This window comes from Dicentrarchus labrax, unplaced genomic scaffold, assembly GCF_905237075.1.
Source record: "Dicentrarchus labrax unplaced genomic scaffold, dlabrax2021, whole genome shotgun sequence".
NCBI lineage: Eukaryota > Metazoa > Chordata > Actinopteri > Moronidae > Dicentrarchus > Dicentrarchus labrax.
The window spans coordinates 16128066-16141753 of record NW_026136718.1 but is presented as its reverse complement, the minus strand read 5'-3'; the positions used below and the strand labels follow the sequence as shown (position 1 = coordinate 16141753).

Here is a 13688-nt window from a genome sequence, read left to right as displayed (position 1 = left end):
CTCCACGATGTCCCTTAAAGAGCTCCGTAGAAATGTGATTTAAATGAAAACTAGAAGGAAAGGGAGGCGAAATTAGGAAGAAGAAAATAGTACTTTTGGGAAGAAACTTAATTCATAAAACTAAATGGACAAACAAATCACTTTAGTTAAGCCTAATTACCTGAGCCCGGTTCACAAACATTAAAACTGCAACACTTATTGCAAAGCTTTTGTGTACAAAGCGAAGGCGGAAGTAGATTGAAGTGAACTGTCTCGCTTCGCCTGCGGTGAAACTGCTGAATGTCGCGTGTGTCAGTCACGCTTGCAGCGATGATAAAGGTCCAATCTAATGTAAACCCAACCACCAGGCAATGAGTCAGTACACAACAACAGAGCATCACATCCAGCTCCTCTGTCAGGAGGATGTTAAACTCCCCGGGAATAATATTTCAAAGTGCTAATAAGGTAAACATGATCTTGCGTTTTAAAGGCATCACCTCAGAAGAATATAGAGGAGGAAATGATGCTGTAAATCTAAAGAAGGATCAACATGTCACCTAAAAACGTGAACTTATATATAAACACTACTGTGGATTGTAGGATTAGCACTGCCACCATGGTGAGAGTAGAAGAATACTAGCAGGGGTGATATGATTGGTTGGGTGCAAGTGAAGTAAGGGACTGAATAATTCATGCATGTTGGTAGAGTAGGGGTATATTATCTATGAAACAGACTGGGGTGAGGAGACAGAGAGGGAGGGGAGAAGGATGGAGAGAGAGAGAGAGATGCTGTTGCCAGGGAACAGCAGCCACATAGAGGACCACTGAAAACAACAGCAGGATTATCGGAGTAAAGAGACACGGGGACTGGTGCTCATTTTTCCCCAAGTTGCTGTAGGGATAAATTAGCTGCCTCCATGAGATTTGAAATCAGAGGCAGCTCAAGGGAGGATTTCAATTGATATTTTTGGGAGTGGGAGAAGATACTCCAAAGGTATTAGGATCTACCAGCAGAGAAAAGAGGGAGATCGTGATGCCAGAGCAGATGCATTCTGATTAAAGGAATTTTGTGTCTTGGTGGTGTGGATGCAGGAGCTGAGAAAGCAGGCTGTTGGCTCGCTCTTCACGTCCAGTCTTTCCCCAACAAAGGTGGCCAGAGGCGGAGGAGAAGAGGGGGGAGTCCAAGCACAGAGGTGCCCCCTGTCTTCAGACACCTGCTGCTGGCTAGCGGCTGACATTGAGGACACTGTATGACTGTGTCTGTGTGTGTGTGTGTGTGTGTGTGTGTGTGTGTGTGTGTGTGTGTGTGTGTGTGAGTGTGTGTGCATGTGAATGAGAGAAATTTCAGCCCGACCACTGCTTTTTTTCCCCCCTGTTGGTGAGGAGGATCAGGACTTTCTCCCTCTTGAATCTTTGCATCTGTGACTGAGGAGGAGGGAGGACACACAGACACGGAGCAGCGAGACGTTTTGTGGGGATCTCACACCGCTCATGTGAGTACAGCCACTGACTTAACGTCCTTGAATCTTTGACACCTTAAAACTGAATGCAATGCACATCAGATTGTCCACTAACACATGACACATCCGGTTGGGTTTTCCTGCTGTTGGCTGTTCCATTTGAGATGACCTAGAAAGGCTGTGGGGCCATTTTACTCTGTGATGGTAACATGCTGCACATTTGGTGGCGATTCATTTAGTAGAAATTGGTTGTTGACGTGTGCGGCACAATATAATGACATAATGTAATGGATTACATCTTGAATAGAAATCTTCAATGGTTGTTGGAATATTTTCTCTGACATTACACACATGGTTTTTCCAGTTGTCAATATTTCCATGATGTGAGAAAGAAGAAACCTCCTTCTATTTAATAAATGATGATAAATAATTTATTCTGTTTTCTGCTCTAGCTAATCTGACAGTGTGCACCACACACAACATATTGTGACATTGGATTATAGATGAATTTAACCTGCTGCTCAGTGGATTTGACTTCATGGTACAATCTGTTGTTGCTCACATGGAATTTAAGGCCTGAATAAATGAATTATTTCCTCTATGTGAGGCTTGGCTCTCCTCCAGTTTATACTCAGCCTCAAGTGTTGCTGCCAAAACCACAAAAACCGCTTCACTCCTTCTACTAATTATATACACAGGAACTCATGTTGCATTATGTCTCATTGTGATTAACAACATTATGCAGACAAGAAAGTCAGGATCACACTGTGTTTGTTTTTATTTTCCTATAACAATATTTTTGTTGCACTGTAGACATGTAACATGAATTAATGCCTCCCAGAAGAGCACCTACAATACACGCCTTTCCTCAGAATCTGTTTCTAAGAATAACCTCCAGCACAGACGTGGGAATCCTCTGTCAGCAGAATCTGCTCAGATATCGAGGATTTTATACTCGAGTGGAGAACTACAAAGAGAACAGGTCCAATTAAATACCCACAGTGCTCCTCTCCTGCAGTCCACCATCCAAAACTGTGCATCTGTAATTAACGTGTCAGCAATGTCTTGTGATAACGAATCCTGTACTTTAGTGGAATAGAGTGCATCCTAATCCCACCATTGATTAGGCAGTTTTTAGTTCATGTGTTAGACCTTCTGTGTGTGAATTCTCTTCAAACTCTTGAGCACAAACGATTGAATATTAGATCAAAAGTGAAGTTTTGCTATTGGTGATATGAAGCTTCAGTGTGAGTAGAGATCAAACAGGCAGCAGTCACATCAGTGTGGAAGGATTAGGAAGCAGTGAGGGAGGATTAGGTCTGCACATCGTCCTCCTCATTGGCCTCTTGAATTCCACTCAGGAAGAAATTCATATGTGATATTCGACTTTGAGGAGAGCTGAGCTCAGAAAAGGAGTCAGAGTCAGTCACATGCTTCTCACATGTGCTCCCCAGGGCAGGGGGATAAAAACCATGTGACCAACAGCCCCCAAATTGTAATGAATATTTTTAGATAAAATCCTCCAACAATGCTCCATAGTCAAACACGTGTTCCTGCAGTGCAGCCATGAACCTGACAGTCTAGTTAGTGCACTCGTTTTATGTTTACCTCTGTTATTGTAATGTTCATTGATAGATGTTTATGTTCACACCTCCAGGCCCCTGCTCTCCTCTCCGAGGGATGGGCACCACAGAGGCGACTCTACGAATGGAGAACATGGAAGTGAAAGACGAGTGGCAGGATGAAGACTTTCCCAGGTGAACATCTTTTATTTCTTACTGGTCATCATTACGGCAGTTTATTGGCAATAAATATACAATTCAATATCTGCAACGTATTGAGATACAAGGCAATATATTGCAAATTTTCTAAAAATCTAGTTTCTTAGTTAATCTAGTTAGTTAGTTTTTTGCTTTAGTTAGAAAAAAAGTTAAAGGTCCAGTGTGTAGGATTTAGTGGCATCTAGAGGTGTAATTACAGATTGCAACTCACTTGCTTCACCCTCCCTTTCCAAGCATGAGGGAGAAACTATCCCATCTAGAGGTTTTGGTTTGTCCGTTGTGATTAATAAAAACATGCGTATGAATATTATATTCCCTTTCTGTCAATAGAGCCTCCTAAATGTTACACACTGGACCTTTAAACAGAACAATGAGATCTGCATTTGTGTTCATCACACACACAAACAAATCTAAATACTGTAAAATATTGCAGTTTATATTTTTCATTATTATCTTACACCTCCAGTCATTACCAATAAAACTGTCTTATTGATGGCAAGTACAGCCTTGTATGTTAGAGCTATATGGCACATTCTTGTGTATGTGTGTTTCGATGAATATGCAGCACATTTTAATTTGCAGATGAATAGCTCATTATTTAGGATTAAGTGTGCAGTTAATTATCAGTTGATTGCCAAACAGGGTTTTGTTTATGGGCCAGCTGCACCATATTACTTCCAGTACAGTTTAGTCTGGGTGGATTTAGAAGCAGTGCTAATTATGTCTGTTGTTTGTAATATTGAGACTTTTTTTATTTAATGGAATGAATTCTATTGTAATTGAATGTTTTAATAATTATTGTGTTGGTGTGAAATGATGTGTACAGCCAGGTTTGAGCACAGTGTGAAATTGTTTGATTATAATGTTCAAAGTAAGAGGCTCTGAGAAGGAGCAAAAAGAGAAACAGTGAAAGATAAATGAAGGAAAATATATTCTTAATGCGCCATAAAGATGGCTACAGAAGGGTTTAAGAAAGTGTGTATATTTGATGTTCAGAGGTTGAGGTGCAGAGCAGAAAAAGAGCAGGGGAGAAGTGTGATGACAGTCAGCGCTGGGCTCCCTCCTCCTCCTCCCCCTTCCCTCCTCCTCCGTCAGATTGGGAGGCAGGAAGCCAGGGAGCAGGTGCAGCTCTGTAAATGGTCTCAGGCTACGTCATGTGACGCAACAGAGTCGCTGATCAACAACACAGCATCGCCAGGAAAATGGTGGCAGGTTTTAGTTAAAGACAGACAGACACGGAGGACCAGCCAGCATCAAAAGGATTATTAAAGTAGACCTCTGAGGGATGCTCTGCTCTGGACTGCCTGCCATCAGCTGAGGAGACAGGGAATGAGTAAGCAGATATAAAGGTGTGAGAGGTTAAAAAAGCTCATTTGAATCGGTTCTGACAAAAGCAGCTAATTCCAGAAGGTAAGCATCATCGGTTCATCCTGATATTGATGTTTGTATCTGAAGGACAAAGCGGCCATAAACAGGAACAAAAGAGATTATGTTGCTTTTGTTAAAAGAGAAAATAAATCCATAAATCTGTTTTGTTTATAGAAAAAGGGCTTCATGCCTGACAAAGGAAATGTTGGGCTAGTAATCACTGCAGGGGTCCCCGGGGGGAATAGTGTCGGACCGTTCATCAGTGCCTGTTTCTCTGGGCTAAAGCCAGTATTGTTGGCTGAAGAGGAACACACACTGTCACACACTGTCCTCCTCTAGATGGGAGGATGAAGCAGTTGGCTTTCACAGGACTGCAGCTAAGTCCCTCTCTGCTGAACAACACTGCGCTGTAGCTCTCTGTGTTTTTTTTAGTTGTTGCAACCTTGTCTCCAGTTCCTCGGTTGCACTTGGTGTTGTTTGGTGATATGCAACACAAACACACACACACAAACAGGCAAGATTGTGACCCAATGTCTGCTCCTCCTTCTGTGCAGTGTGTCAGCAGTAAATAACAGGCATCGTAAAGGGAAAGAGAGCTGCACCACTTTGCCTGTATGCAAAGACACCCTTCCTCCCTCATTCTGTCTCTTATTCCTCCCCTTTTCTCCTTTATTTCTCCTCGCCTGGCAGCCCTGTAATCTTCATCTCTCCCCAGAGAGAAGTTAATTAGCATCTCTATCCTCTTCTGCTGCTTGCTACTCTTTTTAGTGCTTAGCCAGATCAGTGACAACACCCACGACATGACTGGTCCGTTGAACGCCATCCTAATCACAGTGTTACATTTTATTGTGAGGCCATAGTTATTAACTAGTGCCTGTTGAAATAAATCTTATTATCCTAAAGCTAAGGTTGCTTTCAGGACCCAGTAACGGATCTTTATACATGACTCTCTTTATATTGTGTATTATACTCAATAAGCACAGTACTGGTTACTTACCTGTGTGTGTTTCCCTCCAGACCACTACCAGAGTACGGAGACATGGATTCCTCTTGTGGTCTCACAGACGACAGAGCCTGTAAGTACTACACTGAGGGTTGGAGGGTCAATAATGGAAACATCACAATATCCCCACTTTACGATATCAATTACTTTTCCTGGTCTTCTGATATTGCTGCAGCTCCCCCTAACTCCCTGAATGTGAGCCCACCTGGAGGAGGAGGCGGCGTATCCTCATCCCACCGTAAACGGCGTACACTGGTTGCCCCGGAGATGAACCTTTCACTGGACCAAAGTGAGGGTTCTTTGCTCTCAGATGACTTCCTGGATACACCGGACGACCTGGACATCAATGTTGATGACATTGATACACCTGATGAGACGGACTCGCTGGAGTTCATCACCAATGGCAACGAGCTTGAGTGGGAAGGTAGGTGGTTAAAAATGCACACGCTTTAACCTGTTTCATTATCTGTATGTGAAGCTATAACACTGATCTTCAACTTTCAGAACTGCCTTTAAGATGATGTTTTCAGTTTAATACATATGAATCTTGATGTAATATCTGAGTCTATATACTGAACCCTACAGAAATAGTAACATATTTTATTGGAAGCATTTTATTAACGTTACCTCCAGGTTTAATTTTCCAGTTCTCTTTTTAATTTCATTTGTATATTTCCTTTACTGTACTTTTACCTTTACATATTTTGTACCTTGAAAAGCACTGTTTGAGTTTTTATTATTATATTTATATATTCTAACCCTACAGTCTGCAAATTGTCCTCACAAATGTATCTACAACTGAAGAGTTAAGATATCTTGAAACTAAACTTTATTAACATTTCATTACAAACCTGATTCCTAATGTCCTAATATTTCATCTTAATCCTTAGACAGTGATACAAAAGGTATCTGTATCTGTAGTTTTGGTAACACTAAAAATTAACCCAGTTATTGAAACCCCACTCAACAGTAACCTACAGACAGACAATATATTTGACTCTTATTGGAACCGATGCTGTGCAGCGTGGTACATGTTTCAGTGCAGAGTTTAGACCAAAATCTGTCTCTGTGTCTGTCCAGATGACACACCGGTGGCCTCAGCCAAAGCAGGTCCCGCTGACGGCTCAAGAGATGCGGATCAGGAGGGGAACGCCAATAACGGACGCCTCTGGAGGACGGTGATCATCGGGGAACAGGAACATCGTATTGACATGCAGGTCATCAGACCTTACCTCCGGGTCATCACACATGGAGGTCAGTGAAAGGACAGAAAACAATCTGATAACTCATGACTAGCCTTGGAAGATGGTCCCCAGTACAAAACTAACCGAATAAAATATGCAGCTCACGTAATATGATGAGACCAGTGTTTATTTTTAAGTATTGTGCTGACGCATTGTTCACTATTAACTGAAACTCTCTCCCTTCAGGTTATTATGGTGAGGGCCTTAATGCCATCATTGTTTTCTCTGCCTGTTACCTGCCGGACAGCAGCTGTCCAGACTACCACTACATAATGGAAAACCTCTTCTTGTAAGTCTTTTATTTTTGAAGTGCAGGCTTTGATGCTGTGTATGAATGGATTGCTGAAAATGTGTCAGAAGTAACTGTTAACATGTCTTGTAGGGAAGTCCGGTCAAAATTATGCATGTTCTTGATGATGTTTTGTTCTTTCCCGGTTCTTGTTTATGTGTCTGTGCTGCTGTTGTCTCACAATCCGTCCATGACGCTGTACCGTTTCCTGCAGGTACGTGGTGAGCAGTCTGGAGATGCTTGTCGCTGAAGATTACCTGATCATCTACATGAACGGAGCCACTCCTCGGAGTAAGATGCCTGGGATCAGCTGGCTAAAGAAATGTTACCAGATGATTGACCGGAGGTGGGAAAAGGAGAAACTATTGATTGATGTGCTGTGTATAAAACTGTACTGCTGAAATATAAATTAGGCCCTCTAATGCTAGCTGCTGAGTATTGTTTACCATCAACATAGAGACATGCATGGCATCGATACTGACGGGAACAAAATGGAGAGTAATGGAAGTTGTCACTTGTTGTCAGTCAGTAGGAGACTGAAGATGACTCACAGGCTACATTTACAGCAATTTAGAGACAACCTCTTTGTAATTCTCTGTTTAATTTTTTAATGTATAAATGTTTATATGATCATTTTAGCCTTTAAACTTGTAAACACTAACCTAACTGTGAACTGACTAGATATTTGTGCTGTGATTGTAGACTGAGGAAGAACCTGAAGTCTTTGGTCATCGCTCATCCCACATGGTTCATACGCACTGTCCTGGCTATATCCAGGCCCTTTATCAGGTAATAGCCACACAAAGCAACAACTAAACAATTATGTTTTAAAGTGCGAGACCTGGTCCTCAAGTTAAAATGTTTTTTCAAGTATTAATCGCAGTGAACTAATGAGGACCAGACTTTGCGTTTAATTCATTCTTGCTGTATGAAATGCCTTGTACGTGAATCTTGGGGCAGTTTTCACTCAGTGTTATTGCATGTTTTGGCTGATTCGTTCTTAACTATTTATTTAATCCAAAAAGCATCTGTGCCTTTTACACTAAGAACTCAGCATACCATTTCTACTGAATTTGTAGTGAATGCTGCATATTTCATATTGACTGAATCACTATGGCATTAATGATTCATTTTGTTGTTGTTGTCCTCTGCAGTGTGAAGTTCATGAATAAGATCCAGTATGTCCACAGCCTGGATGAACTGGCAGAGATCGTCCCCATGGAGCACGTCCATGTCCCTGAGGGTGTGGTGCAGTAAGTGTCTCTGACCACTAGATGGAGAAAATGAGCTGTAGCAGTGATCCTGCAGGCAGCAGTTGCACCTTCTGTCCTATTATTCGTTTAAACCTTTGGGAGAATAAGTCTGATGTGACATTTATTGTGTTTTAAGAGAAGTAAAATAATATTAGTTCTAGTTTATTACTTTGCGGAATGAGGATGTAACTGTATTACTAATTTTTCAGATTTGACGAGGAGAGGATTAAAGCACGGAGAGAAAGGTAAAATACTTTTATCATTTATTGTTTCATTTTCATAAATGGTACATATATATTGCTCATAAAGGATTGCATTAAAAATGAACTGTGGTTTAAGCACTTAATCTGAATTGATTGGATACCAAAAACTACTTTTAGATTGACCAACAAATGGGTAACTGTGTGTGTGTGTGTGTGTGTGTGTGTGTGTGTGTGTGTGTGTGTGTGTGTGTGTGTGTGTGTGTGTGTGTGTAGGATGGAGCAGGAGCACAGACAGCAGCAGCAGTCAGTCCCACAGGAGCCAATTAAAAAGTCTGAGAGGTACTGGTCCACCCTAGATTTTAAAACCTGTCATATTTTCACATCGGACATTTTACTAGTTGGGACATTCATCACATTTCTGGTTCCCTGTCTTCTTTCCAACTTAAAAAAAAAAGTTCTGTGTCCTTTTCCCTCATTTTCAGGCCGAAGTCAATGATTGTAGATCAAGGATTATGAGAAGGACAGAGCTTTGCAGGTGAAGGTAATATAAAACTCTTACTTCACATAGCCCTTTACATCTACACACAAATGTCCTAATTGTGACCAATAATTATACATTTTATTTATATTAGTACAAAGGTCAGATTAAGCTCAGTGTCATATATTTTAGTAATTGTGATCACTGTTGCTGTCAAGAAAACAAAAAAATTATATTAGATTTCATTTATTACATGCGTTTTTGAAGCAATAGCATATTTATCCATTTTGAAATAGAGTAATTGTGTGAATATTCTTAAAACAGAACAAGTGTGCTTCAAATTTTATCTGAGCAAAAGGCCATGGGTGTCTATGGGGCAAAGGTATAGGAAACAGATTTTGTCAATACATCTGTGCAACAATGAAAGCTAAAGTTGAGTTTAAATAAAGCTGAGAAGCTGAATATGGTAGATTAATATGCAGTACAATCATGTAATCTTTGCACAATAACTGTATCTATTGTACATTATAAACAGGGGGGATATTTGCCTGTAGTTTGGTATGTTTTGCAGACCTTTACACTGTTAGATGGACTTTTCAGAATAGCTTCTCTCAACTGTCCTTTTCCTCTCTTCAGTGCTTGTTATACAAGGTCCTGTCCATTCAGTGCAGACGCAGTGTATGCCCTTGAGGGAGAACACATTTCCTTACAAACGTGTATATAAAATGACACTGTCCTGTAAAGTTTGTCTATCTGGTCCAATACGAAATGAAGAGATAGATAGATAGATAGATAGATAGATAAGTATGGTAAGATAGATAGTAGATAGATAGATAGATAGATAGATAGATAGATAGATAGATAGATAGATAGACTTTATCAATCCCCAAAGGGAAATTTGGTCGTCTTAGCAGCCAGGTACATTTAAATAGAATAAAAATACAATAGAATACAATACTAGGTAGAAAAGATAAAGAAGACAAATAAGATAAATAGGCAAATAAGGTGCAAAGAACAATATTAATAGTTCCAATATTGTGGAGTGGAGTGTTAGGGTGCAAAAGGTTACGGGTAGATTTAGTCCAGTTCTGTGATTGTGGATCTGATAGAGGCAGATGAGTTATAAAGTCTTATTGCAGTGGGGAAGAACGATTTTCTGTATCATTCCTTAGAGCAGCGGGGTTGAATGAATCTGTTGCTGAAGCTGCTCTTTAGCTTGTCCAGTATTTTATCATATCATATTTAAATTAAACAGCATCCATTAGTGACAGTCATACCAGCAGCACCCTTTAGAGCCAGAGTGTTAACGAGGTACATACTTTATGAGCTGGTTTAAACCAGCTGACTGTAGGATATATACAGTGGTGTGCAGTAGTGGGAATGTGTCACTGAAGGTCATAAGCCTGAAACGCCAACGAAATAAATAGAAGTTACCGTGAACAGGATGCCAGCACAGGGGTAAGAATGTCCTCTTATAACTTCAGAGTTAAACAGGAGCAGTGACTTTTGGTGAATTAACAACAGTTTATTTTTACATGTCAGGATCAGCAGATTGCCTCTGCTGTAGTTAAATTAATCTTATAAAGTACATTAAACAGCTATTTCATAGAGTTTGATTGAAACAACTGACTGAGTACCTTTTTTCATTTACAGAGGCAAATTTACACATTTCCTTGTTTCAATTTTAATTTGAGCAGCAAAATGTTTTTATTGTCCCGTTAAACTTTCATCATCCACAAATATTATTTCCCTGTCTTTACGCAGTGTTTGACAGACATATGGAGCATGAACCTTTATACCAATACAAAGCAGTGGTCCAACAAACCTACATGTGCTTCCTTGTTTTACCAACATCCAACTGATGATTTGCTGCCATCCTTTTCCGATCAAGATGGTGAACGCTGCATCTCATTTTCCTTCTGTGTGGAACCCTGTCTTCATCTCTGCCAGAGGGTTTCATATTGCAAATGGTACGAAGGAAGCCACTGCTCTGTCACAAGAAGTGTTTAACAGTGGAAACTGTTGTTGGGCTCATCGATTCATTGACCAGCTGTGTGGTCAGACAGGTCGTATAACTCATATTGTAATATTACATCATTGTGAAACCTTATAACTTAACACAAAATTAAGACAATTGATTTTGGCAATGTTGGGTGAAACAATTGTAACTTAAATTGTCGGTTGAGATAATTGGGAAAATGTTTTTTTTAATAATTAATGAAAAAATACTAAATTAACTGGGAAAAAAAGAAAGCATCCAAAATTCAGAGTTCCTGGAAATCCAACACAATTGGAGATATAAGCTTTTCCCTGATAGTGACGTGTACATATGTTATGAAAGAGTTAACACTTGATCACACCAGAGACGTCTGACAGCAACATTACTGATGTAGCAGATGCTTCAGCTTCAGACCAAACTGGTTACACACATTTATATTCATGCTGGTTCGTGTGAATATGATATGTGTTAGATGTAAATAACAATGGTTTTCAAATGCGTCAGATGCCTTCATATTTATTTATTTTTTGCCTCACAACAGCTGTATCATAAGGCCTTTTCAAGCTCCCTCTTTTGCTGTACGGACATTTTTAAAATGTCCTAATGTACTAACATTTGTACTGTATCTTGTGTTATGATGTGCCTCAGTCGTCTTGTGCGTAGAAAATGCAGGAATATGATCAATATTTGCATTTTGTGACCTTGAAATCCCCACATAGGAAAATCTGTTCATATATATGTCCTAAAATGTTTGTAAAGCAGTGGTTGTTTATTTTGTGTAACATGGTTATGGCCACATAAACAGATTCAATACAAGCATTAAAGAAATGTGCTTTATATTTACTACATCATATTCAGACTGTATATTCTGCACATTACATACTGTATGTTACGTATAAGATGCATATAATACCAACTCACCATATACAAAACATCTACAATAATGTTGTGTGGAATCTGTGTCAGAGTGGCCACAATCAGGTTAAAATACACAAGCATTGTACACAGGAACCTTTTTTGCCTGGGGTGGTCCATGGTTGCAGTAATTAATAATTGACTTTAATTACTAGCATTATGGTATCACAACCCAGCAGTTGTACAACAAATTGGACTGGATTGGAGTATAATTTTTTTAAAGCTTACACACTTGATTAACTCCTCAATATATCTTGGCAACCCATACATCCTCTTAGAGTTCAAAAACCTTAAAGTATAGGTGAAAATGATATAGAGTGTGCAAAATGTTGCCTGTTTTTTGTCCAAACCCTCTACCCATAGAACCCATTTTCTTTCAGATATCTTGAGGTCAGAGGTCAATGGGATCCCTTTGAAAGTTGCTATGCTAGTTTTTCCATTATAGCCTAAATTTAGAGCGTTATTGAGCCTCCTTACCGACAAGTTATTATAACACGGTTTGTACCAATGGATGCGTTAGATTTCATATTATACCAGTATCTAAACAACTGAACCCGCTACAGCCTCTAAAACACAGTGCAGAGTGGAAGAGGTAACGATAATGGGTTGGCCAATCAGATTTCAGGCCCCCCGATCTCTAGACACACCCCTGGTGTTACACATGTTTATAAATTGCACCTTTCTATTATTCTTGTAGATCTGTTTCATACGGGAACATTTGTTGTTCAGATTGTGATTAGATTGATTAGGTCTAAAGTGGCCTCTGAAAGGAACTGTGATCTAATTTCAGAATGATACAGTTAATGTATCTTATGAGGAGATTTAGTTTATGATTTCAAAGGTTTTGTTTGACATCTCCTTGTGTTTCTCTGTGGTTGTTTCTGGTGAACATTTGGGACAATGTCAGCACATTCTCATCCTAATGCATTATGGATTGTACATTTTCCGGGGTTACATTGATTTCCTCTAATGTCTTCCATCTGTTCAACTTATTGTAGCAGGAGGGCAGAGGAGTGAAGATTTTTTATTTTTGTAAGGAACTGCATACTTGTATTGCCTGCCTGCCTTGTTTTGCACTATTGGATTTATTTGTCACATAGCCTTTTGAATGGTTTCAGCATATATGTGAGTTATGATTTCTGTTGAGGAGGTGCTGTGTTCTCCTAAAACGTGTTTTTTTGTTGTTGACTGATGAGTGGTCATGCAGTTGTGTAGCTGTTAGTAAGGCATGGACACGTTTATACGTCTTTGGTACAGGAAATAGTGCTCATGAAATGTTGCTTTCTGAAGTGCCATCTCAATTCTTCTTGTTCTTTTGCCTTTCTTATACAGGAATGTTAACAAAAAGGTTCAACTTTTCGATTCTTTTCAGTCCTGTTAGGCTGTTTTCACACCAATAAACCAAAACCTGAGCAGTTTCATCACATATTTGCCATCTGTGATGAAACTATCGTTGAAAAGGTTCCTTTGAGGTTTGTTGGCTGCACTGAGTGCCTATTTTTCAACCAAATGATTGAAAGAAATCCAGAAAATGTGAAGGAATGTGACTTTTAGTTATTATAGTTTATAGTTTTGCGATCTGATCACATCCAATATCGTAAGCAAGGTTTGCATACAAATGGTTGATCTGACCTTTCCAACTGTAAAAGCACAATATTACAAATGATTTGCCTTCCATTTGTCTGCTGTAAAATGTTTGCTCAGATTTAAAGACGC

At 39.6% G+C, this 13688-nt stretch overlaps 1 protein-coding gene across 2 annotated transcripts; it reads left to right on the top strand.

Annotated features, from left to right (window-relative positions):
- The first annotated feature begins 347 nt into the window (after positions 1–347).
- Positions 348–11901, top strand: atcaya (ATCAY kinesin light chain interacting caytaxin a). 2 transcript variants are annotated; one of them, XM_051376244.1, is made up of 14 exons: positions 348–444; positions 1072–1472; positions 3097–3196; positions 5606–5664; positions 5767–6015; positions 6672–6845; positions 7022–7124; positions 7339–7470; positions 7827–7913; positions 8279–8377; positions 8587–8622; positions 8854–8919; positions 9063–9121; positions 10823–11901. In XM_051376244.1, exons 3-13 carry the CDS (start codon positions 3120–3122, stop codon positions 9094–9096), a joined length of 1116 nt encoding a protein of 371 aa, XP_051232204.1. In that variant the 5' UTR covers positions 348–444; positions 1072–1472; positions 3097–3119; the 3' UTR covers positions 9097–9121; positions 10823–11901. The 2 variants fall into 2 exon arrangements, with proteins under 2 accessions (XP_051232204.1, XP_051232205.1); XM_051376245.1 differs by lacking the exons at positions 348–444; positions 1072–1472; positions 3097–3196 and adding an exon at positions 3285–4630.
- The last annotated feature ends 1787 nt before the right edge of the window (positions 11902–13688 follow it).